Here is a 26,001-nt window from a genome sequence, read left to right as displayed (position 1 = left end):
GCTTTCTTTTTCAATTTATTTTGTAATTTTTGAAACCTTTGTGTTAAACTGAGCGTCATAAATAGACTCAGCAGCCAGTAAATCCATTGGGCCTTCTGCATACTAGGAAAACATCTGCCTGTTCTGCCGTGCTCACAACAAGCTCCAGAGATTTCCCTGACTCAGACAAAATGAGAAAATTAACTTCTTTGACAAGCTAAAATCACCCACTTAAATAATTCTCTTACAATTAACTTTCTTCCTATTCCTACTTTATTCCAGCCTCTATCTGCTTTTTCAGCTTGATCTAAGTACTCATTTGCTTGCTGTATTATGTTTAATACGGGTTTAAAGCTGGATGCTGTCCTGGTGCCTGCCTGAGAATCGCTTGTGAGATAGAACTGGACTTCCTGTTGTTTGTGCCGAAACTATTAAAATTGTGGGTTTCTGTTTCATAAAAGCTGCTGAGTGGGAAAAAAAAAAAATTGCAGCACGTAGTGACAGGATTTCTCATCCTCAAATTTAGTCCAAATTAAAAATAAAACTTGCAATTAATAACTTATTGTACAGATAAGTACAGATTATTATGAGTAATAGCTTTTATGCTTTACTTCGGTTCTAAACAGACAACCTGGAAAGGAGCTAACCCTGTTTGGGGGGAGGTTGGTTTGTTTGTCTTTTCATTTATTGGAAAGGGAATTGTTTCTTGAACTTAAGTTTTATTTATATGTTTTTTTAATTTGGTTTCTTGAACTTTGAGTATGAGGTGAGCACGGGAAGTATCAGTTTTCTGGCTGTGAGGGTGGGTGGGTCACTGTTGGCAGCAAAGACTTTTTAAAAAAAGTTACAGAAAAGAAAGCTTTGACTGTTCAGAGCTATTTTAATGTATTCAGTGTTCTTTACAGAATGGAAGTGATGAGTACATCAAGTTACAAGTGCAGATTTCTAAGAATGCTTGATACAAAATGATGTTGTTAACACTGGACTGCAAGAAAGTCTAAGAGCGGGTGCCTTTGGGGAATCTTGCTTCAACAGCCATGAAAACAAAAAAAGGAACTGATTCTTTGTTTTAAACATAGCCCTCTTATGAGTAGATTGCTGAGGTAAAAGAGAGGGGTAACAAATTGAAGAACTCAAAGGTGCACTGGGAGAAAAACTGCATCTAGGCTCAATGAAGATTTTTTATTAACATTTAAGCATTAGTTAAACAATTTCTCTGACTAGCATCATTTCGGCAATCAAGGAACTGAATATCCTTTACTGCAGTTGAATAAACTCTGAAAGTCAATCCCTTGAACAGCTGAAGATGTCAAATAAATGCGTAATCATGCAATCTGATTGAACTCTGATGCTGGTGAGCAAACAGCTCAAGGTTTTAAGAAGTACTGCTATTCACCATGGGCTTATTTTTTATGTAATGCAGACTGTGTTGCTAATCAGATGTGGTATGTTTCTGTCTTGCAGATTTACCGCTGGATTACAGATTTACACGATTTTCCTCAAATAGTTCAGCAACTGCTGGGTACTACCCAAGCCCTCCAAGAGCACTGCTGCCAAATGAGGACTCCGTGACGATGAAATAGGTTGTCAGCTTTTTCCTTAAATAACCCTGTGGCCCTTACTTAAACTGCTATCAAATGCTAATTGGTGAAAATGCTGTGTGATGCTTCATAAAATAGAGTGATGGATTAAAGCAGACTCCTGTGTAGGCTTGTGTTTCACTTGTTTCTCTAGTCCAGCCAGAACAGGTGAGCAATGCATCTTTCTCTCTGTCTTCTGACCACCATTACCTTTCACAAAGTGCAGTTGGCTTTTTCCATGCACTGCCCACAGCCTTCAGGAGAAATGTAATAGTAATAGCTCATCCCAAGTTACATTCTACATTTTTGAGGACATTTTAGCTGCTATTCCTATGTAAGGTGATGCTGTTGCTACCATAAGCCCCAGGAATGACACGAACCAGACCCTCAGCCATATCTCATTTAACAGTTACCTTGGACAGCCCAGGTTATCATCATAGACCCATGTTTTGCAGGCTCTGAGGAATTTATTCTTCCACTTTAACTGTTCTTGGAGATGGAGAAAGACTGAGTCCTAAAGAGAAAGATCATCATACTCAAAGAGGGATTTGAATGAGATTTAGGCGACTAAGTGCAGACTGATAATTCTTAAAGCCTTTATCATACTCTGTATTCCTGAAAATGCCAGACCATTCTTCAGCCATAAGGTTCCCTACATGCCTTTTCCTCTTTTAGTCTTCAGTACCTCAAGCATCAGAGCTCTTCTGCAGAAGGAAGGAAACCTGCATACAGTTCCCTTCTCTGGAGTGGATTCAAACCCACATTCTTCACCTCCCTGGGAAAACCTCCCAAGAGTAGGAAAGATATGGCAACCAGCCATCTTTGCAAAGTACAGCTTCAGCCAGGACTGAAGGCATGAACTGAAAATACGTGCTTTTTTACCTGCTTATTTAAGCAGCAGGGCTCCTGTTTTCTGTGGATTTAGGTCCAAAGACCTGTTCTCCAGCACTTAGGACAGGGAGCTCCCAGTAACTAACACAGGTGAGCAGATGCAAAAACATGTCAAATATTTGTTTAGTCAGCAGTTTTGTCACACTAGGATGGCATAATTTTGGCTAAATTCCCCTCAAACTTTAAAGAACAATAAACAGAAACTAAATGTTCTTGTTTCCAAGGAAAAGAACTCCTTTTGCTAGGCCTAGACAATTACTAGAATGGATTTAGGTTATATTAACACTTAACTTGTGTCACCACAGCTCACTCTATCTTTGTGGCTTCACCAGTTAAAATATTTTGTGTCAGAATCAGACACAAACACCATTCCGCCTCATTTTAGAGATACCAGCCTCAGTCTGCATATCTTTTTCCTGCCTTTACATAGAATGTTATTTTTACATTCTTGTGGACCAGTATACTTGCAAGTAATAAACATTTCCAAATTAGCATTAAGCATTGGTTTGTTGAAAGGGAAACATAAAATAAATGGGGACAAAACTGAGAAAAACTTCCTTTAAGTCAGGGTGGATGAGGAATGAAAATGAAAGTGCCATTCTCCTCCTCATACACTATAGGCTGAAAATACTTGACTTAAGATGGTAACAGTTAGTAATAGTTGAATTTGGAAATTTTTTAATTAGCATCAATGTCTTCAGCAGCAAATCTGGCTCACTACAGCACTATGATTTGTATTAAGGAGAGAGATAACCAGATTAAAATCCCAGATTCCTGATTACAGCATCATTGAAATTCTAGCCTGAATCAAGTAATCTTCTGCAAATAATTTCTAAATAATCTGTGCTGCAAACCCATATTGTGTACCCTCACACTTCTTTTGTTACAAATTTGGAACTGATTTTTTTAGGTTGGGGATTTTTTTTCTTGATTTTCTAAAGAAAACTAATCGAATTGTAACAGAAAATCAGACTGAAAATCTAAGTCCTTGGGTCCTGGTGTCTCAGTGGAGAAGCATTATTTTTTTTAATGGGAAGGTGGCAGATTCTAAGGACAGCCTGAATACAAAACCCACCAGAAGAAATACATATGCCCATCTTTGGCAAAGGCTGTCACCAGCCATTTGCATTTGCTGCCAGAAGGACCTCACAGTAGCAGAGAAAGAACAGAATAACAAAGATACTGTAAGCACAAGTCCATGTGCCACCATAGTCTGTGGCTGCAGGAAAACTTGGGAAAAATAACTGAAGTAGTTACCCAAAAAGCAGAGTTCCTCTTTCTAAAGACTCTTCTGTTCAACAATCTGTGAAAATTATAGAGGTCTTATTACAAAGTAGAGATTGTCAATGGAGGAATGAGGATGCAGTTGGTGCTGTGGCAAGAGGAGAGCTGTTGGAAATAACATGAAGAACCAGGGAGAAGAAATGCACGTAGCAGGAAACTGGTAGAGAGCTGGCCATGTTTAATATGACACTGTAAAGACACCATCTTTGCTGCTTCCTTATTTCTGTCTCTCTTCTTTGGTTTTTTTAACCCCTGGAAATCTTTGAAATTTCTTGGATTCTCTTGTGAGTGGCCACTGAAAAAAGATTTCTGAAGTGCCTGCAAAAATATCTTGAGCATCGGCAGGGAGACATAAAGTTGTAAAGTTTCATTAAAATCACTGTGTCTGGTTAGACAGCCCTGAAAGCCACAGTTTTGCTTCAAACCAGAGATGAATACCAAGTCTCCTTTGGTGTCTGTTTTGGTATAAAGCACATGTGTCCAGATTTTAGAATAAAGAGAATTTATTTCTGGAAAAAAACCAAATGTTCTCTGAATTTACTTTTTAGCTAAGTAGCAAAATGAGAAAGGGGAGATAAGCTTGTCTCAAAGCAGTGCAAGGAGAGGTTTTGCTACAGTCTCGAACAAAACAAAACTTGACCTGCTCAGCATAAGACATATAAATACTTCAATAAATTAATACCTTTAATACTGATAGGGAAGTCACCTTTGATGCACAGCAGAGCTCAGTGCAGGTTTCCTGACTAGGGCTTCTTCCTGGGAACTGAAAGTTTCTTCATCCCCTGTGAGAAGTTAAATAAACAAACACGGGCAGATTATCCGTGGCAGACACGGGGCACTGCTGGACACAGGATTTTCTGAGACTGCTCCTTCCCCAGGCTGATGGGGCTCTCCAGCTCGCCTGAGTCCCAGGTCTGTGGTAGTGCAGTAGCGATTCTTAAGGGAATTCCCAGGAAAATTTGTCTGATTACAGGCACCAGGAACCAGCATTCCCAAAACTAGTTTAAGTTTTTCCTTCTGAGGCCAAGTATGCATTAAACCATACCAAGGTAAACAACAGCAGAGTGTAAGAATATGTTAATTAGCAGAGATGCCACCAGCGGGGAAGGCGACATCTGAGCTTCCCTTTTGCCACCACAGGGAACAAAACCACAGTAAGTGTAAAAGAGGCTTTTGTACACAAACTTGATGTTTCACAGCACAGTTTCTCAGAAAGTCAGGTTTAGAAATAAAGTCACCTCTGTGCAAGAAGGTAGAAGTCTCACACGCTTCACCAGGGGGATCTGACGGGAAGATGTTGCTTCTGACTTCCCTGGGAAGAGAGTATGGCGTGGGGCAGCCTGCTGCTCCTCAGCAGCATGGAAGGAGCAGGACAAGTTTTACAGTACATTTAAGGGACTGACTTTTAAAACAAAATATGCCTCTTTCTGTACACATGCCTGGAGGCAAATAGCATTTCAGCTGCCTCATGGCATCAGACTTAGGAGGCAAAGCACATGGCTAAGCTACAGGAACCTTACCTCTGTGGAGAGTGCCCCCTGTAATGGTATAATGGCTAAAATGGTGTAGCCACAGACATCTATTGCTAACAATTGGCCACAACCCAGCCCTTCCAGCAAGCTGATCCAGAACCCCCAGGGGAAAGGTTCAATCCCATTATAAATCCAGTTGCCTGTAATTTTGTTTTCTGCAATTCTAAGTAAGTGGAACATCAATCCCCCTTGGTGAGTCACAGGAGAGAAAAAAAATTTTAAAAGAGGTTTTCTTCTGAATGTTTTTGGTGCAAGAAACAAATCCTGTTTTTCAGTAAGCATTATAAATAGAAATGTTTAACTGGAAAACGGAGCCTGGATTAGGGCCAAAATAAGATGGAATCCAGGAAGTGAAACAGACTCAGAGATTTCCAGCCCTAAAAGCGTGCTAGCATCTTTACAGGGCAAGCTGGGGATTTCTGTCTACAGGACTAGTGCTGTGGCCAGCATGACCGATCATTTTGCTGAATATGGGACAAAGGTGTAAGGCAAATCTTTCCAGGATGAAGTGGGTACCCACGGCCGATCTCTGGCAGCCATGGCAAGACCACATAGGTTTTACAGCTGGCCAGATGTCACAGTTCACAGAAGGGCAAACATCTGAAGCAGCGCATTTAACTTCTGCCCCGCTGCAGCGAAACTGATTTAATCAGAACTGTGCTAAAAATCCCTCATGCCTCCCACTCCCGCTGCCGCAGGGCACACGTGGCTCTCTCACACATGGCCATGACGACTTTTAAGTACTTGCACAGGGGTGAGAAACCATCGCAGCCACTTCAAAATGATGTGATGGCTTCCAGCCCCTTCTGAAAATTAGAGGTTGCAAGATGCAAAATGGCAGCAGCACAAATGGAGCAGCAGTGTGCACAGCAGCTCCAATAACCCAGCTGGAGCAGATTCTCTAGCCAGAAAGGTATTTCTGCTTTCCACTGGCTACTAAATGTTGAGTAAAAGCACTTAAACACTCCATTTGATTCTCTCTTACAAGGCTGGGAACTTAGATTCCTTTTAAAAGTGAAGAAAATCATAAACCATCTTACCCTGTATACAGGAGGGGAAAAAAATAGGTGTTCTTGTTGAAAATTTATGAGAGTGGTATTTTCTGGGTATATTTTAGGAAATAAGTCCATTAACTTTCAGTAGACCTTGTTCTGTTACAGCACTAAAGGACCTCTAAAAATTGGGACTCCATGTGCCTAATAAATTTACATTAAAAGATTACTTTCTAAAGCCTCCACCATCTCTGAGGAATAAAAGTACAGGTGAATATAGCAATTCTTTTCTTGCCTTATCTCAAAATAATACCTGAGAGTTTCAGTTTTCTTTCTCTATCATCCCCTGTAACCTCAGACCTCAATGAGAAATCAAATGTGCACTCTCGGGTGCTAAGCAGCCTGTAAATTATATTAATCCAGAGAAAGAAGATGCTACTATAAATTTTGTGAAAAGAAACAATATGTTATGAAATTAAGAGAAAAAATTCTTTATCTTGTTCTGACAGAAGCCTCAAAAATACCTATTGGAGGGCTGCTGTTGAAGCAGCTGCAGCAATGTTGGAGACATCAGTGTTGGAGACAGCAGCAATGAACTTCTATCCCTGTTTTTTCCCTCAAAGCTGCCCCGAAAATGTATACACATGAACAGTCAGCAATTAAAGGGTAGGATACCATGACATGGGAACCCAGACATGAGGGAATTATCTGCATTTCATAGGAGATCTGGAGTTTTAGGTCAATTAAATAAACTAAGCACTCTTAGGCAGTAACCAGAGAAATCTCTAGATCAGTATTGGACAGGTGATGGAAAATGGAGTATAGATGGAGCTCAAGGACAAAAAGGCTGAGGGTCAGCATGAGCTGACCATAATAGATCAACAGGGCAATAGATGGCCAGAGGGTATCAGGGAAAGGAGTTCACGTATATGTCAGAAAATAATAATTACCAAAATATATCCTACTGTGTGGGATTTTCCTCTTTCATCTAATCTTCCTCCTGTTATTGTGCAGGATTTGGAGATAGCTGGTACATTACTGATATTAATCCATACACAAAATGAGGGGGGAAAAAGTAACCTGAAGACAATTAAATGAATTTAAGAAAATAGACTTAATAACCACTAATGTGACCATTGTTAGATAGATATTCTGCAAAAGTATTCGTATGTATGTAATAGATACTTGTGTGCACATTTAAAAGCCCCTGCTGTGCAGAGCACACTGCCAGGAACTCAGTAAATATGGATTGTGCGTATGAGTGACCCATCACGAGGTGGTTACAGGGTCCCCTGAAATACTCAGCAGCAGCGCCCCAAAAGCCCCAGAACAACAGACAAAATAACCAATTATTGATGCAGACTAGTGCAACAACTTCATGAAGGCTCTAAAACTAAGAGCAGTGGTGGAGCTGCCTTTAAGGAGAAGGTATGACTGCAACAAGAGCCATCAGTTGTTGAGCACCATTGCTTTAGAGTCAAGTGTGAAGAATTGATCACTACGGTACACTCCAGTGATAGGTAGGTATAGGTAAGTATTATGCTTAAGCAGAAATTAATTTTTCATGCCTTGCTTTGTGTTTGATCTAATACTTCACCCTTGAGTCTTGGCTGCAGTAAATAGAATGGAGTAAATCAGAGGGAGAAGTTTACAAAGAGAAATGGAGAATCAGCGACAAGTTCAAATACAGTCTCTGAGACAAACCTTTTTCATGTTCATGTCTCTGAGGAAGAGGAGAGAGACATGGGACTATGAAACTCTACAACTGGGGTGGGGATAAGTAAGCAACTTGTAAAGATTTTCATGAATTCCAGCAGTTGTTTTTTTGTCTGCTTGGCTTTCCACATACCAAGTGACTCCATAAAATAGGTGGATTCCAGCCTTAAAAATGCCTTTCACTGAAAACAGCATTCTACAAATGGAAAACATTATTGTGACATATCTGGCATCCAGAAAGGGAGGTTGTGGCAGTCAGCTCTAAGAGAGTACTGATGAAGTCTGGCTTTGGAAGGTTCCTCTTGGTATGAGCATTAACAGCTTGTGCTCCCAGGGGATGGTGCTTGGCTTATAGCATCAAAGAAATTTGGAAGGAGAGAAGTTGACTCTCATCATACATGTTGAGAAAGGTCACACATTTGAAAACATAAAGTAACAACCAATTCAAATAAATAAAAAGCCACATGCTTCTGGAGAGTTGCCCCTCTCCAACCTGTTTTGATCATCAGCAGAGAAAAGAAGGGATATGTGCTAAAGAATGAGGAGGCCAGTTAGGCAGAGGAACAGTTGCTAGAAGAAGATAAACCTAAACCCTGTTGACATCTACAGCAATCTAAAAGCAGTAACATGGATTCTGCTGTTAAAAGGCACAGAGCAGATGATGGAAGTAATTTTTTCATTGGATCAAGGTATTTCTTGGCATTTCCCATTTAAGTGCCTATGTACCTGCTTTATGATTACTGTCTTCCTGACACATCTCAGGACCATGAATCTATCTCCACTCACAAATGTTTTACCTCTGATTACTGATGCTGCAGCTTCCCATCCCTTAAGAAATCTGCAGGAATTTTTTTTCATCTGACTTTCTGTCTGTTGGCCTCAGGCTAAATCAGGCTGAACACATGGTGAGAGCAAGAAAGAGGGAAAGAAAGGAAATGTAAAGCAGAGAAAGATGTCCCATTTACATACAAAGAAGAGCTGTTTAGGAAACATCTAGTGTTTTCCCCTTCCAGCTACCCTACTGATACTTTGGCTACCACAAAGTAGAAGAGTAAAAGGCTGCATCTGTGGGAAAGAGAGAAGCATTTCCAGTCTGTAGATGTAGAAGCAGTCAAAGGATTTTCCTGTGAGAGAAATTGCTTTGTGCCACACTGAATGTGCCCCAACCAGACAGGTATCCTGATGAGCTTAGACAAAGTTTCCAAATTCCTGAAATTTGATGGAAATCAGCCCTAAGAATCAGACTTTTTCTAATTTTTAGGTCTGATTGCAGGCAACTCCTTTTCATCCTAGTTTTGGAGCTGTGACTGTTTCTGTCCATTGCCTGCACTGAGCCAGAAGCCCCAATGCCCAAGTATTAAATGGAATGAATCATGCAACAGCCTCATAAACTTTAAGGATGTAGCAGAAACAACAGTAGGACACTGTCTGGTCCACACCCTGGTTGGAAAATAGGAGATAGCCAACATTCTCCCATATGTGTCTGGAACTGGGATAAGATTGGAAAATTAAAGCTGCCTTCATGTGGCACTAGTAAGTCCAAGGAGAAGAGTTGGGCAGAGCATCTCAGATGCAAGTATCCAGATTTGCAGTTCTGCAGTTCAGCTACAAGAAGAGACTGGCCTAGTGCTCTTCTCCTACAGGGTTTCAGCTCACAGCACTAAGATCGGAAATCCTCACAGCTGGACACAAAAGGCAAAGAAAACACAAGGGTTATGGTCATAACCAAATCAATTGTTTTGAAGAATTAGTGAAAGAATCTGGAGAATTTTTTGTTTCTCTCTCTTTTCATTTGTTTTGTCACTTAATGACAAATGTAGAAGTGTTTCTTACTTGGGAATTAGAGACCAAACAGATCACATAGAGAACACAGGAGTCTTTAGTGAGAGGCAGGTACTTAAAAAAAATAAATAAAATAAAAAACCAAACAAAATCAATCAAGCAAACAAAAAAGACAAAAAAAAACCCCACGCACACAGAGGAAAATTCAAAGAAGAAAAAAATGCTGTTGCATAGACTGGGCAGGAAGAAAGAAAAGAAGAAAAGGATGGCCAAGGCTGCATATGTGGAACAGGCAGAATGATATACAGCTTCCCTCTTTAGGCTAGTATCTTCAGTTAGGAAGAAAGAGAAACCACCTCCAAATATACAAACTCTAATAATTGAGAACCAAAGGCTTTTAAATGTATGAAGCATCAAAAGACACTTGGTGTCTCCCCCAGAATGAGCCCTACATCACTTGCTCCATGTGGCCCTGCTGCCTTCCTTCTCCCTGTCCTACTGAGGCAACTGGGGTTTGTTCCCTCTTCACATCCTCGTAATCCAGCTTGGCAGTGCAGGAGGAAAATAAAGTGTGTTTCCCTTCCCTGCAAGACAGATAACTACCAGGCTTTCTTGGAAGTTTTTCCTTCCCCAAGAAGAAAGGATAGATGCTACCAAGAGGTGGCTGCTCACGGTGTCTCTGATGCCACAGATGTTTTCAAGTCATGCACTGTACTTAGGTGTACAGTGATTTCTATGAATGTGACCTAAAAAACTTGCCATTGTTGGAAAAGAGCAGCATTTCCCACATATGCTTGGCTCAGTCACACAGACACCAGCCACTGCATGTAATGTGGCTTGCCATAAAGACCAAGGAAAAATACTGAGCATGTGACGTAGGAGTAGAACAGTGTCTGACCTGAAGTTTTCAAACAATTTCCATGAAACATACTCTGAACAACTGGCCAAGTCAATGGTCTTAGCTCCAACAGGTAAATTTAGCTCATTTCCTAAATCCATTCTGGAGCAATGCCACCCAAAAGGTCAGGTTGCTGTATGTTTCAGTGTCACATGATGCAATTTAAGGAAATGACAGCTACAAAAACTATTTACCTCAGTGGGACTTTTCCAATAAAATTAAATTAAATTTAAAATTAAAAATTTTTTAAAAAGAAAGGAACAAATAAACTAGGGACTTGATACCTGAAAGGAGAGAGGGAATGAGTGATTTCAGGGACAGAAGCACCAGGGGAATGGAACATATATGATGGTATGTTACTGAGTCAGTCATTTAAAACAACTTTATGGTCAGTGGCAAGAATAGATAGCCTGGGGAAATGATTCATCACATCCTAATGAAGACATCTAAAACAGGTCAGATGAATTCTGCTGTAAAAGAATTTACTTTTCTCTGCAGTGTTATAAACAAGAGTCTAACATAACTAGATCAGAGGTAGTTACCCATCAAGTATAGAACAAAACTGCATGGCATGTTCAGAGGTTAGATGGATCCCGCCCAACGTTGCTGCTCCAAGTTGACATTGTTTCATTGTTTAATTGTTTTCTTCTTGCTGTCAGCACTGAATTCACTGGCATGCAGCAAGGCTAGCAAACCACTGAGAGAAACTCAACCTCAGGAAGAGGCTAAAGAAGTGAAGGGCAGAAGGAGATCAAAGACGATCCATAACCTTGCCTGTGCAAGTAGCATTTTAAACATAATCACACAAACAGGACCTTGACAGGTCATCTGGTCCACCCCTTGCTCTAAGGCAATATTCATCAGACTTTCTAGATCTGAACCATTCTTGACAAATATATGTCCAACTTGCACTTAAAAAGCCTCCAAGTAGAGAGGTGCTGCTCACTCCTTCTTTACTTACTCTTACAAATACTTTTTTTATCCTAGCTAGCCTAAATTTCTCTTACTGCAATTTACATGGTGTTTTCAGAGGATGAGGATAAGAGATTATTATCTTCTTTTTAGCAGCTTTTACATAGCTGAAGGCAATTTTGCTCCAGCTTCTATTCCTGAGGCTAATTTTTTCAGTCTTTCACTGGACATGATGCTTGCTAAAGCTGGGGCCATTTTTATTTCAAAATAGCTAGTGGCAATGCTGAAATTAACCTAGTGTGGACAGATCTTGCCTCTCTTAGATATCGCTGAATCATCCTATAAATTTTAATTTATCTATTTATCCTGACAAGCACTCTGAGTTACCAGGAAGTAAAATGAGCCCCATTTTGCACAAGAGGACACGAGGCAGAGAGGATTTGTGGCTCTCCACCCTGTTGGTATCTCCGGCACATCCTAACTGCGCACCAGAGCAAAATCCAAGCAGCACATCCAATCTCATCCCTTCTGAGGCAGAAAGCCAAGAGGCCATGCTATAAAGGAGCCATGGTGTGCTTTGCCTGGGTATTCGTCATCACAGGGCAGAACAGGGCAGTTTTTCTACAATACAGAGAGATCCATGCACAGATCAAGAGCAGGATTTCAAAAGCCATTCAGACATTATGCTTTTCAGAATTTTAAGGGTTAATTCCATTTAACTTAGAGTCAGGTACTTAATATATTTACATTCCTAATGATGCAGACATATGACAAGTACTTAAACACCTTCCTCATGATCACTTTAGGCACTGTTGTAATTTTAGAAATTCCAGTAGAATCAGTCTACCTGCCACATCTGGTCTGACTGTGAGGTCTGCAGCTCTTCACATGTTCATTTGTATCACAACAGCAATATTTTACAACTCTACTATCAATGCCGTAGAGCCTAATACCATTCAAATAGGCGTTCAGAAAGATATGTTCTAATGATTAATCTAGTGTTTGCATGACTGAAACTGAAGCACTTAGTGCTTTTAGGCATGTCATTACTGGTAAAAAAGCAAGGCTTCATTCCAGGTTCTGGCATTGCTCTTGGAGTTTGCAGCAGCAATGTATGGATCCCTAGTCTTTAGGGCTGAGATTGTCACTAGATGTTGCTGAGAAATACAACAGGAATGAAAGGGTGAAGGGAAATTTATAGTTTCTAGTTTTGTCTAGCTTCCACAAGTTTATTAGTCCTGATAGAACAGCGGGAAATCACACTTTAAACCACAATGAACCTGTTCAAAACCATCCTCAGAAAAAAACAGTTTGCATTTTAAAACAGGGAACCGAGCACTTATGAGCCTGCTGACTGACTCAGTAATATCAGTAAACGCATTACTAAAATGAGGAATACGCTTTGTAAGATGTAAACTTCAGGTAGTTGGAGACCATCCTTATCTATCCCATGTAAATATTTTTATTTTCATTACATAGTCGATAAAACAAGCTCAGCTTTCAAAACCCAACAAACACTTAGAATTCTTCACTTCAAACTTTGTATAGGCTATAGAGACTGAGAAAGAAAAGAGAATGTTCCAAAGGATCATTTATTTTATCCTCTTTTATGTTACTTTCTGAAATATCTGCAATTGTCTGGCTGCAAAAAATGTTGGGATGACTGACTTGAACAGTCACGGCGTTTCACTTTTATTTTTTTCCTCTTTTACATGGGAAACGTTTATGTAAGTAGCCACACCATACTTAAAACAGCAGATTGACAAATCGGCTTTTTGTTTCTTTGCCGGTTTGAGGGGACTTTTGGGTGGGAGGTCCTATTCCTGTCACGCAGTATGGTGACAGCACTAGGGATGGGCAATGAATGTGAATGGACAGCCGGGATGCTGTCACCTCCACAGCCACCCTGCCCGGTCCCTGGTACCGCTGCCGTACTCTGCAGCTCCAGGGAATCCTGTGCCAACACGCCGGGATTGGAACCAAAACATTCCCAGCGGAGAAACGAGTCCTCCCGCTGAAAGGGAGAATTAGGGCATTTCCGCGAAGTTCGAGCCGCGGAGGAACGGGCGGGGGAAGAAAAGCGGTGTGCGCGCCAGGGATAAACAAACACAAGGGCACACACGGAGCGAGAGGAGCGCCCGGGCCGGGCCGGGGAGCTGCGGGGCGGGCTCCACCGCGCCGGGCCGCCATGGCGTGAGGGGCTGGCGGAGCCGCGGGGGGAGGAGAGGAGGAGGAGGACGGGGAGAGGTACGGAAGGAGGGCGGGGAAGCGGGAGGTGGAGCGGGAGGGGGGAGTCACTTTCTTCCTGCGTTGAAAAACGTACCCCTCACCCCCCTCCCCGCTCCGTCGCCCGGGGCTGCGGAGGAGAAACTTTCTGGCCGGCGAGGAGCGGCCGGCGCCGCGCAGGGGCCGCCGGCGGTGAGTGCCCGTGCGGAGCGGGCAGCGCTCCCGCGCCTCCATCCCGCCCCTGCGCTCCGCCGCGGCTCCCGGGGCGCCTGGCGGCGGGGCGGGCGCGGAGCGGGGCGGGGGTGCCGCTGGCCGGCGGGTTCGGGAAGGGGCGGTCGGTCCCAGCGCTGCCGCCGGCACACGGTGCCCAGGCCGTGCGGCGCCCGGGGAGCGGCTCCAGGTGCCCGCGGGGCCGGGCAGCGGCAGCGGGGTGGGCGCGGGCGGGGCCGGGGCGTCCCGCGGGGAGCAGCCCCCGGCAGGCACAGCTTTTCCCGGCTCTGCCCCGCTGGGGCACCCGCAGGACGGGCCCCGCGTGTCCGACGGAGGTGGGTGCGTGCGGGGGGACGTGGCGCTTTCTGTGCGGAGCTTCACCTGTGGGCGCCGTGGGTAACAACTCTGCTTCTCCGCAGCACCGCGACAGCCTCCGAGCCTTTTGCTGCTGAGTTCAGCCTCCCAAACATGCGTGTGTGAAAGGTAAGCGGTAGTAGCATCCTTGTCTTGCACCTAGGCACGCTGAGAGACAGGAACAGAGCGACTTGCCCGATGCAACTTCCTGCCACTCCTTTTTTTTATTTTTATTTTTTTTTTATTTGAAAAGTTTTTAGTGACCTGGGACCAGAGCTGTCAACTCGGGGAGCTTAGTCTTCTCAGCCCCAGGCAGCGAGTTGCAATTGCTGTACCTAGTATTGCATGAAAGCAGTGCATCATCACTTGGTGTGTCTCATGCCAACTCTTAAAATTCAACTTGGTATGAATGAAAGTAACCACCCTCTCTGATCTTCTGTTGTTCTCTCTTGAAGCAATATAAAACTATGAAATTTTCCTGCATTTTCGGCTTGGTTTTTAGCCATGACGAATGGCAACATAAAAAGTAGACACAGCTGTGAATGAAATACAAGAAATATTGCTCAACTTGGAGATTTTTCAGTCACACTAAGAAGATCAACTTCAATTTAAATAACACTAAAATTTTAATATAGTCTAAACAAAGACAAAGAAAATCTCAGCCTAAATATTGCCACATTATGTTTATCATGCCAACTATTATTATAACTCATTGTAGTATTTCAAAAAAGGAACAATTCAGCTGAAGGGCAGCAGTGGGAGTCAGTAATTCAGATGCTGTTTATTACTCTGAAAAACTCTGGCTGGGTAGCCTTGGGCAAGTCACTCCACCTCTCTATGGCTGTCTTTTCTTCCTTGTAAAAGAGATAAATGTGTTTGCTTGCTTCACAGGGGTGTTGACAAGTTTAATTAATTAATTAGTTTCATAACTACTTGTAGATCCTTGGGTGCATCTTTCTACAGAAGTGCTAAGTATTATTTCAGCTAAGAGTTTCCTTACTGTGTTTCATTGCTTATATGTGTTTTTTTTCAGTGACCTGAATTAGTTAAGTATTATGGGGAAGTTAACAAAGTAGCAGTTCTGGATTGGGATTGTCTTGACTCTCTGTAAACTTCACTGAGATGTGCAACCACAATGTATTTTAATGGAGAAGCGCTACTCAGGTCCTTTAAAAAAAGTCATTTTCTTCTTATTCAAAGTAAGAGTTTGCCTTTGTTGTCTTGTTTGAGCTATTGTGATGTGAATTGCCATGAGAAACACCTGAGTGCTCTTTAGATAATAAAAGAGAAAGATATGAGAATAGTTTCTAAACATGTCTGTGTTCTTTACTGTGGACACTGACCTCAGAAGACACTTGGTGCTAATTTTCCACTACACATTGATATACAGTCTTCTTTACAACCTGTCCTTTGGTTATAGAGAATGTTGTAAGAAAGAAATGCATGAACTGAACCACTGATTGCCTATGGTAAGAGTCGATAGATTTTGGTTGCCTAGGCAAGCTCAGTTTTTATCGCAGTATATATTAGTTATCATAACTAGATATTGAGTAAGTATCTGCACTACAATGGAGAGGAAAATGTATTTAATTACCTAGCCAAATGTTAGATGTGATTTTTATAGGTTACATAGAGTTGTAAGTAAAAAGGAGTAGCTGAAAGCTGGTTTTAGAGTGACAGCTTGGGTTTGGTACTTTTTAAAGGTTCATGAGGTCTGTGTGTACCATTTCTTTTCCTCAAGGACAATGACACCAAGTACACAAGCTTTTTTAAAACTGAATTCAAATAAAACCGAGATCAGTGGTAGTAAGAAGTCATTCATATCACCAGGCAGCTGTCGGGTTGTGAATGAACATAGGAAGTTTATATCCTAGTAGAGAAATAGACACATCCCTCAGTACCCAGCAGTCTGAGCAGTGAAAACTAGAGTTAAATGAGGAGGTAGTTGTCCATAAAATTGGAGTGTCCCTTTTCTCAGAAGTGATTGCATTTAACTAAAATTCAGTCACATTCTTAGGCTTGGGTAGGGAAATTTGCACATCTGGCACCCACAGCATACTACAGCAATGAGCATAAATAAAGCTAGTTCCTATTGCTATTGTTCCTGGATATTTTGCAAGAAATAAAGCCTTTTGGTTGGGGGGGGGGGGGGAGGGGGGAGAGAGATGCTGAAGAAATTAAAGAAGAAAATTAAAGAAATTAAAATATAAAGAAAAAAAAACTTTCTGTAACTATTGTTTTCTTGCTCAGGCTTGGTAATGCAAGTGTCTGGTGAGTGAAAGAGATTGACTTTTTCTTAGCAAGATGTATTTAATTGGTAAATATGGTACCTCAGCAGCAAGTTTGTCCTGGCTGTTCTCACCTTCTTTGCTCTCTCCTTTCAGCTGAGGTAGATTAAAGAGCATAGTTACAGCGGTGGAGTCTCCTAAAGCTGCTAAACCATGGTGCCAGTTTGTGTTCAAGACTGTAGCCACATACTTAATATAAATAATTTAATAGATTCTGCATTTGACTCCCTTTGAGCCAGTATTCTGTTTATATGGGTAAACTTCATACTGGTGTCTCTTCACCCAGCTAAGCCCAGCTGGGATATGGTGAGGTGAGACAGTGTTGCATTAGTAAAACCCTAAACACTTGTGCACTGCACTTTGTGCAGATTTGCTTACATGCACAGGATGAGAACTGGGCAGGGAAGCCTGCTAGGAAAAAGGAAATTTAGCAAATGCCACCAGAGATCTCTCATTAATGCTTTGCCAATAAAAGCTTAGCAGAAGTAAATTGTTGGTAACAGAGAGCTGACCAAAGGGGTTTGGTTATTTTGGGAATCACGTGAAGGACAGAGCACTGGAAATAATTATCACATCAGGTACTGGCATGGCACTTTCATCAGCTCTTGGGACATCATCAGGTGTGAAAGCACAGTCACAATGTGACTATTATGTACACAGTCTGAAATTACCTTTGTTTGGTCTTTCTTTCTGTTTTTCTCCTTGCTTAGACTCAAAGTATACAGGAGGAATCAGCAGTAGCATTGTTTAGAGTAGGCAAAGATTGTAGGGACCCTGGTCACTTGACTCTGGTAGGTGTTGTATCTCAGTACAAGAGAAATGTAATTTTAACATACAAGTTCTTTCACCACAGTTGGTCTGGTTTATGCCTTTATTTTGTGGGGGTTTTTATCAGAAATATTAAAAATGCTGAACATTTTCTATAAACCTGGTAGGCTGCTTTCAGCTTTCTAGTCAAGTGGCTGCCTAGAGTTGTTAAAGTATTTTGAAAAGTTATTCACAGGCATTTCTGTGGATATTATGTTCCTTTAAAGCCTTTTAATCATATCCTTGTAATCATGGCTCATCACACTTTTTACCAAAATGATCTGTCTGGTTTCAGTTCTATGAGAGCCATGCCTGTGCAACTTAGTCAGAAATTAGATCATTAGATTGTAAATCTCAAAATTAACCCATAATTTAATGGTTGTGTTGATGCTGCTCACAGATTGCTCATGTACACTGTGAGTACCTACATTTTGCAGGAATAATGTAGCAGTTTAACTCCATCTGCAGTTGAGGCGTCTGTCCTTGAAAATGTAATCATCACTTTTATCAGGGCTTTTGTTAAAGGGTATTCTGGGGTGCACTGAGGACAACAATAGCCCTGAAGGAACTACAGGACAATACATTCTATTTTCTCTCCAAGTTTGTACCCTGAAAAAACCAGTTGCATCTGAGTGTATATTGTATCTATGGGGAGAGAGAGGAGCTGTATGCTCTCTCTCTCTGTGGAGAAACCCTAGATAATGAGATAGCTGCATTTCTCTACTGATGAGTAGGTTGTTCATTATTATTGATATAATTCTGTTGTTATCTCTGCTACTACCAGGTAGCAATTTAGGTCTACAAACACAGTGACATTTATCCTGTAACAAATCAACCAGTAGTTCTGTGTGAGTACACATTTGGGCTCTACATACTCACACTCTTAAGATTATCTGTAGATAATATAAAAGCAAGTGTTGGTTTAAATTGCTTAGATTGCAAACACCTTAGGTTCATAAATTGACTTGCATCAGCTTCTCTGGACTTTGCTGGTGCTCCTGTATGCTGTCACAATAATTTAACATATATGGTTGCCATGGTTTAATCCCAGCTGGCAGCTCAGCCCCACACAGCTACTTGTTCATTCCCCTCAGTGGGATGAGGAAGAGAACTGGAAGAATAAAAGTGAGAACACTTGTGAGTTGAGATACCATCAGTTTAATAGATAAAAGCCACACAAAACAGAGAATTCATTGACCACTTCCCATGGGCAGGCAGGTGTTCAGCCATCCCCAGGAAAGCAGGGCTCCATCACATATGGTGGTTACTTGAGAAGACATGCTGCGACTCTGAATGTGCCTCTCTTTCTTCTTTCCCAATGTTACAGGCTAAGTATGACATCATGTGTTATGGAATATCCCTGTGGTCAGTTGGGATCAGCTGGCCTGACTGTCCCCTCCCAACTCCTTGTGCATCCTTGGCCCCTTTGTTGTTGGGGTGGGGGGAGAGGGAGAAGAGTCCTTGACTGTATAAATGTTGCTCAGCAGTAACTAAAACATCCCTAAATTATCAACACTGTTTCCAGCACAAATCCAAAACATAGCCTGGTACTAGCTACTACAAAGAAAATTAAATCTACCCTAGCCAAAATCATCACAATAAAAATAACAATAAAATATTAATATAGTTTTGTATGCAACACAGAGTCAGAAATGGGATATGGAAACAGTTAAAATGAGTTTTGATCCTATAGCAACTGAAGGATATGATGCATTTTAGAATTCCTGTATATTAATATGAAGTTCTCTGGAAATGCTTTACAAATAAAAATATTTGATATCTTCAGCTACTCAAGTTTGTAGATAGATATAGATATACAGAGTGAGAACTGGCCTTGTAAAACTCCACCAGAATCACATCATTTGTTTACAATTTCTTGAAGACAATTGAATGAAGGACAATTAAAACAATAAGCAGGGAATATTAAAACTGTTAATTATACATAGTCAAGAACAACAAACGAGAGGATTTAAAATATTTACAAGTATTTGGAAGAGTAAAGGTCAAGGCCAGCAAAGAAGAGTTAGTTGGAAAGAGGATAAAAGTTAAAGTCTGAAATGAAAACACTTGTTTTGGTATCAGAAGTTTCTGGTGTTGTAATCAGCCTCCTCAGAAGTGAGGGAAGATGGATAGCATGCAACTCCCTGGGGCGGATTAGGCACAAGGAGGAATTCAGACAGCAGTAATTGGCTTTCCCCTTTTGCACGTATGATTATTTTTTCCTGTCCTTTATTTGCACCTCCTGGGCATTGCCATCACCCTGTGAAGTATTTCCAGTTCTTCCTGTGCTCCATGATTGTACTACTGGATCCACACAGAGGTTCTAGTCTGCCCTAGGCGTTCTGTTCCCTTGCTCCCTTCTTGTGACGGGTGGTTGTGCCTTAGGGCTGTGAGCTGCTGTCAGAGGAAGCCCTACACATTGTTCCTAATACCCCACACCAAAGGGTTCACAGCCTTACCGAGCCCGCGTGGGTCTCTGTGCGAGGGCCAGGAAGACAAGTTACTTCCCGGTAGCTGCCAAAGGAATATTGTTTCACCACCCAGATTGTGCAGGAGCCTTTGTTCTGTGTTTCTGAAGTGCCTGTTACTGTCATAGTCCTAAGCCCCAGAGGTGCCCTACATGCTGTAACAGTGTAACACATGGATGAGTGGTTTGATTGACTTCTGGGATATTAAACGTAGGGAGTATATCCTCTTGGCCTAGATGAAAAGTCTCAAGCTGCCTTCCTCTAGTGTTAACATCTGTGAAAACATTTCTGAAGTAAAAAACAAAACCTAATTTTAATTATTGAAATAGCCTTTTGAAATTATGTCAGCACGGGATCCAGTGCTGGTGTTCTAGAGGAGGTCTTTCTGTGGTAGCTTATGGGTGTATGCCTTTGATGGTAAAAGTGACTGGGCTTTCATTCACTGAACGTGGATGCCTTAACAGGCATGTCTGTACTGGTTGGGAATGATGCCCTGCAGGATTCCAGATATCGAAATTACTTCCTTACTCATTCTGTGGAGTGAAGTATGGAATCAAAGATCCCAGTAAGGGTTAGGAATACTAGTGTTAGTGCAACCAAAAAATTACTGAGAAAGCATTTTTACAGGAGGATAAACTGTAAAATAGAGGGAAGTTCTAAATTCCCAGATTATGGTTTGGACATGCAGACAATTTCAATCATGTTTTTGCTTGAGGCAGAGAGAAGGTTATGCATTCAGAGTGTGTGTGTATGCCCTGTTAATTTATATATACACTGATAAAATAGACAAATAAGCTTTTAACTGAAAGAAATTAACAGATGAAACTTCCATCACAACTGTCTTACACATCCTGCTGTGAACTTATAAAAATATTTTGCAGTTGCTGTCTTACCTGTAGCGTGGTGGAGAATGAATGCAACCCTCCATTCTCCCAGAATTATGGCCTGACACAGCTGTGTACTGCTCTACACAGATCCATTTGATTTTGTGTTAGATCAAAGGACAGACACAAGTTTAAATCTTGACTGCTGACTTGATGTCATATGCTGATAATCTCTATAGGAACTGGCTGTTTCTGGTTGCCATTAGGATTTTCATAGCACAGCTGTTAGACGTAAAAGTTGATACAAAGCTTCTTTCAAGGTATTTCAGATCGTTTCAGAACAAGTGCAATACTAACACCTGGATACCTGAGCTGTACTTTATTTATGGCAGATGTACTTCTGAATTATATTTGGGATTTCGGTATTTAAGTTTTGAAATACCTTTGGAATTATATAATTGTGATGTAGCATGTTTTTCATAGTGAAAAAATCAGAGGAAGAAATGAAGTAATATCCCCTGGTGGCTAAGGTCTTAATAGGTATTTTTCAAGTTTTAAGCAGCAATTTTTATACCTTTCTAGTATTTTTTTTGGACAGCCAGATAGTCACTGGTTTTAGCTCATCAACCAAAAGGTGGGTGAAGGACTCCTGACTGCTCCTAACTCTTGGGACATGGGAGTTTCCCACCTTGGTGTCCTGCCCCACAGCTTTGAAAGGGTTTCAGCGGTACCGCTTGTTGATGCAGAAGCTGTACAGCTTGGGACTTTGGTCAATAGATTCATCGTGATTATTACAGCACAAAGATAAGCTTATAGTTTTATTGGTTCTGCTCCATCTGCTACCTAATTATGCTGTATCAGATACGTTTCTCTGGAACAAAATGGCAATGTATATATGGGAATTAGTCTCTACTGACCCTTTCAACTCTGTTTTCACGGAGCTACTCTGCATTTTTTAGTACTAAAATGCCGTTGGATTCAGTTAGAAGACTTAATTGCTCTCCCATTTTTAAATATGTTTGCAAAATATTTAGATTGGTGGTAAAACTGACTTTGTTGAACAAAACAGCTCTTCAGTTGATGTAACTGTCTCGATTTTAGAACGTTACCATTATATAATGTTGCCGAAGTTTCCAACTGAGAGGTTCCATGTTACAGATTTTGCTCCTCTCATCAGCAGCAAAGTCAGCTGCAATGTGTGTGAAAAGATATTTCAGATATCTGGACAAAGTGCAAAAAAAGGAGTTCCTACAGAAGTTTCATTCTCTCTGCTGTGATCTAACCTACTGCTCCTCATGTTGTATTTTGGCAGTGGTCAGCATTGGGACAAAAAGTTGCACATCCCTCTCCATTTAATAGATTCCACACACATCTCATTGCAATGTTACCTATTAATTTCACAGTTTTGGTAGGACAGCAGCTGTTTCTGGTGTTTGAGCATTTATTGGTAAAATATCTATGACTTTCTTACCTGTTTTAGCACTGGGTGCTAAAATTGCTTATTTTGGTTTTAATACCAGTTCTTGTAATGTAATTTGGGACAAAATTGTAGTGACACTGTTGTTCAAAATGAAACTGCATGTTATAATATTACAAGCATTGAAACAAATTGAGTAAAAAAGTTCATTTTCACTGTCAATAATTTATGAAGTGCAAAGAAATTATGAAATTTAAGTCCTGACTCAGAGATCATTGTCTAAAGTCAAAATTTGCACACTGTACCTGAAGATTTGATTTTTGTCAGTATGGTGGAACAGATTTTCCTTTAAATATTTGAACACATTTCTTACACAAACATTTGTTTCTCAGGTGTCTCAGTTAACGATAATGAGAACTGTAGCCTTTGTGGAACATAGTAGCTTCCCAAAAGAAGACAAAGAGTCTGACGTGTCCGTGTCCCAGCCCTGGGCTCTGGGAAGATCTTTTATTCAGAAACCTGAGTAATCTGTGGTGGTGTAATGCCTCCAGTTTGTGGTAGTTTTAGTCACCTGAAATCCCACCTTTTTTGTTCCTGATTGTAAATGTTGACAAGATGCCCATGTCAGAGGTGGATCGTGGCTAGCATGAGAGACACCTGCAATTTCTGCTTTTTTAAGAAGTGATAGAAGTGTGGTCCCAGTAAAAAGCAGCTACAAAGCAGAGTGGCGCTTCAGAACTGATACTACAGAAAGCCACAGTTCTTTACCTGTTTTTAATTTTTAATCACCCACAAGAAGGTCAGATTGCTTCAAGGACACACAGCTGTGCAAGCTGGTGATTCTAACCGTGCCATCATTTCCTGTCCCTCGTCCTCTGTCCCTCTCTCCCTCCTCTGTTCTCACTGATGAAGTGATGTTTCTGTGCACGTGGCAGGAGTAAATGGGCCTCTCTTTTCTTTTAAATAGTTTATTTGGTAAACTTATCTGTATAAACCAATGTTTAGTTTAGTTAGTGGTTTCAGTTTTACAATACTTCTTTTTTTTTTTACTACAGCTGAACATCTAACAGTTGATGAAGATGGGGAAAACCAAAGTAGTTAAGATTTAATCTGTTTTGGGTGGGTTTTTTGGAATAATTGATGTTTTTTACTATTTTGTTTCTGCAGGCAGTGGAGTGGAAATCATGCAAAATGCTCTTTCAGTCTAGGACTAAATGACAACATTTTCAAAGCACATTGTATATGAGCATTTTCTTCCATGGGCAAGCATCCTTCATTCTGCTTTTAATTTTTAATACTTTATCAGGTCATGGTTTCCCAACTGAATAAAACCCCCTCATTTTCAGAGAAGGTTGAATTGCTTGGTAAAGTTTTTCTTGGAAGATGTGACTGGTAAAGATGCAGTGTAATATGAGAGTAAGAAATTCCTTTAGCTTTAAAAAATGGTATTGTGAGCGCACATTAAGTGATCAGAAGGCCCAGACTCCTATTCTTCCAAGCCCTGTGTATCAAGCAAACTTGTAGTAGGTTCACTCACAGTTGGTAAGCTGGAGGACACTTACTTGCACAGATCCAGCTTCACCTAAGCTATGCTGATAATCAAGGTTCAGAGATTTGCTTGGAAAGGAAGGTGTACTCCTTTCCAGCTGCCTCCTCCCATCCATCAGTGACACCAGGCTGAGCCCTGCAAAGTTACGGGACAGGGCTCACTGTCATTACTGAGTCATGGCTGCTGTGAGTTATGGTCTTCATATCATAGGAAGGGTGTCAGTAGAATTTAACCGAGAATAAATTATTTTGTACTCCTGCTTTTGTCACTGCCTGTTTACTTTTTTCCAGATCTTGACTGTGAATAAGCTGCTTATGAATATACAATAGGTTGGTTTTCCAGTTATTCTGTTGTTAGCCTAAACAATGTGGTGCAGTGTAAAGGTAAAAAGAAAGGGTTTACCTACTCATGTAAGGGTAAAAAAAGGGTTTACCTTCTCTGTGAGATGTGCACATGAATGAAGGGTGAAAATGACGGAGGCTATTAAATACTTGAGAATACAGACTATGACTTTTTCACAACACTGGATATGTTTGATGACAGTGTAATGCTGAGAAATGTGTGTTCAGATTTGAAAAGGAGAAGTTCTGGGAAACCTTACTGTATATTCCCTAGTTGTTGGTCAGAAATACCTTAATTTAGGGATCTCTTAAAACCATCCCAAAATTTATGCATGTTCTTAATTCTCACTGATGTGCAGAAGTACTTAGAGAAATCAAACCAAAGGAAAGAATGTATGAAGTCCTAACTGCTAGCTGGGATTTTTTTCTGCTTCTGTAAGCCAGGAAACTTTTTCAATATATGGTTAACACAGAAGAAGCTACAAGCATTTTTACCTTTATTTTGTGTATTTTTTAGGTTCTTTCCTCTGCCCACAGTTCTGAAGGATCACAGAGGCATTAAAAAAAACTTAAAGTGGAGTTTTTTATGACAAAGCAGTTTTTTCATCAATTAAAAAAATGACATCATGTTTCAACCATAATATACTGGTTTGGCTGGTTTCTACCTCCTTCCTGTCAAAATACACTGTTGTATAGTTTCCTTCACCATAGAGAAGAATACAAGAAGATTTGAATATATCTGGATAAACTGTGGTGCATGTATCTTTTTGTGTGTGTGTATGTGGTGAGGCACTATGTAGATGCAGTAAGAGTGTTACCAAATAAACCAGCCTGTGATAATGTGTCCTGTAACAACTGGTTCATGTCCAAAAGAGGGCAAAATATACTTGCAAAATGCATTAAAATACTATGAAAATGTCATCTTCCATTACGTTCTGTTTAAGCAATTATGCTACTTGCTGTGATAGACAAATTTAAGCAGTTACAGAGTATAATATTATTTGTTCCCTGGGTAGAACTGCACAAAAATTAATGTATTTCTTGGTCAAAGATGTTTGCTCCCAAATTAATTTTAGGAGCTGAGCACAAAAATTTAGAGGGTCTGAGCACCCAGTAGTCATGAAGGGCTCTTCTCTGTCAAAGTTTTCTCATATTAATGACTTTGTTGAAACAGGATGTGGGTCTATAAGTAAAGTTTTAGCAGCCTCAGTTTCTATTGAAAATTTTGGCTATGTAGTAGAGACCTGTGGGGAGAAGTAAAAGGTTGCTTTGTATTTTAACTTCCTACAAGTTTTATGACCAAATCCTATGAAACAGGTTTTCCATGGGACAAAAAACTGTATCTGTTTTTAGGTTTTCTTTCCTTCTATTTCTCCTTTTAATAATTGAAAACTACTGTTCATTATTTACATAAAACTGTCTCACTTGAGCCTGCTTTCCGTAACCTTTTCCCTCACAAGAATTCTAGGAATTTGCTGGCTTTCCTCAGGGGGATCTTGGCCATGTTTTATCTGTGACTTTAGGCCACATAGTTGGTAATTTCTGTAAAGTAACTTACTATGTTTAAATAGGTGCATTTACCTCTGCATAGATTTCCCATTTGAGCACATTTCAAAAAGTCATGTAGGTAGAAGAATATGCATTTTAATTCAGTGTTCAGCCTTCTTGGTAACTGGCAGTAAATCTCCACATGTAAAATGGAAAGCCCCTTGGAAAAAATACTAGTAATGCAAACCCCTAAATGCCTGGAAGGCAAAGCATTTCAGCTGTTTTTCTGAGACCCTGCCACTTTCTCTTTCCCTTTTTGACTCCTGACTTGCTCTTTTTTTTCTTTCTTTAAAATGAGGACGTGTCAGAACCAGAGGCCATAAGCACTGTATAAAGTGACCCCAGCGCAAACCTCCAGCATTCCTCATCTTTCCCTCTCCAGCTGCTAACATCAGCCAAGACA

The 26,001-nt window shown here is 40.8% G+C and overlaps 1 protein-coding gene across 1 annotated transcript in view; it reads left to right on the top strand.

The window, feature by feature from the left end:
* LOC309586292 (dermatan-sulfate epimerase-like) overlaps positions 1–26,001 on the top strand; it is a gene marked incomplete at both ends in the record, with an annotated part of 176,223 nt that overhangs the window by 128,974 nt on the left and 21,248 nt on the right. Inside the window, one exon of the mRNA XM_082303007.1 lies at positions 1,444–1,539. Within this exon, the coding sequence (XP_082159133.1) occupies positions 1,444–1,539 (96 nt within the window). The remainder of the gene's footprint in view (positions 1–1,443; positions 1,540–26,001) is intronic.

This window comes from Coloeus monedula (assembly GCF_965178545.1).
Source record: "Coloeus monedula genome assembly, chromosome: 2".
In the NCBI taxonomy this organism is placed as follows: Eukaryota; Metazoa; Chordata; class Aves; order Passeriformes; family Corvidae; genus Coloeus; species Coloeus monedula.
The sequence above is the reverse complement of the archived record's forward strand: the minus strand, read 5'-3'. Positions and strand labels throughout refer to the sequence as shown.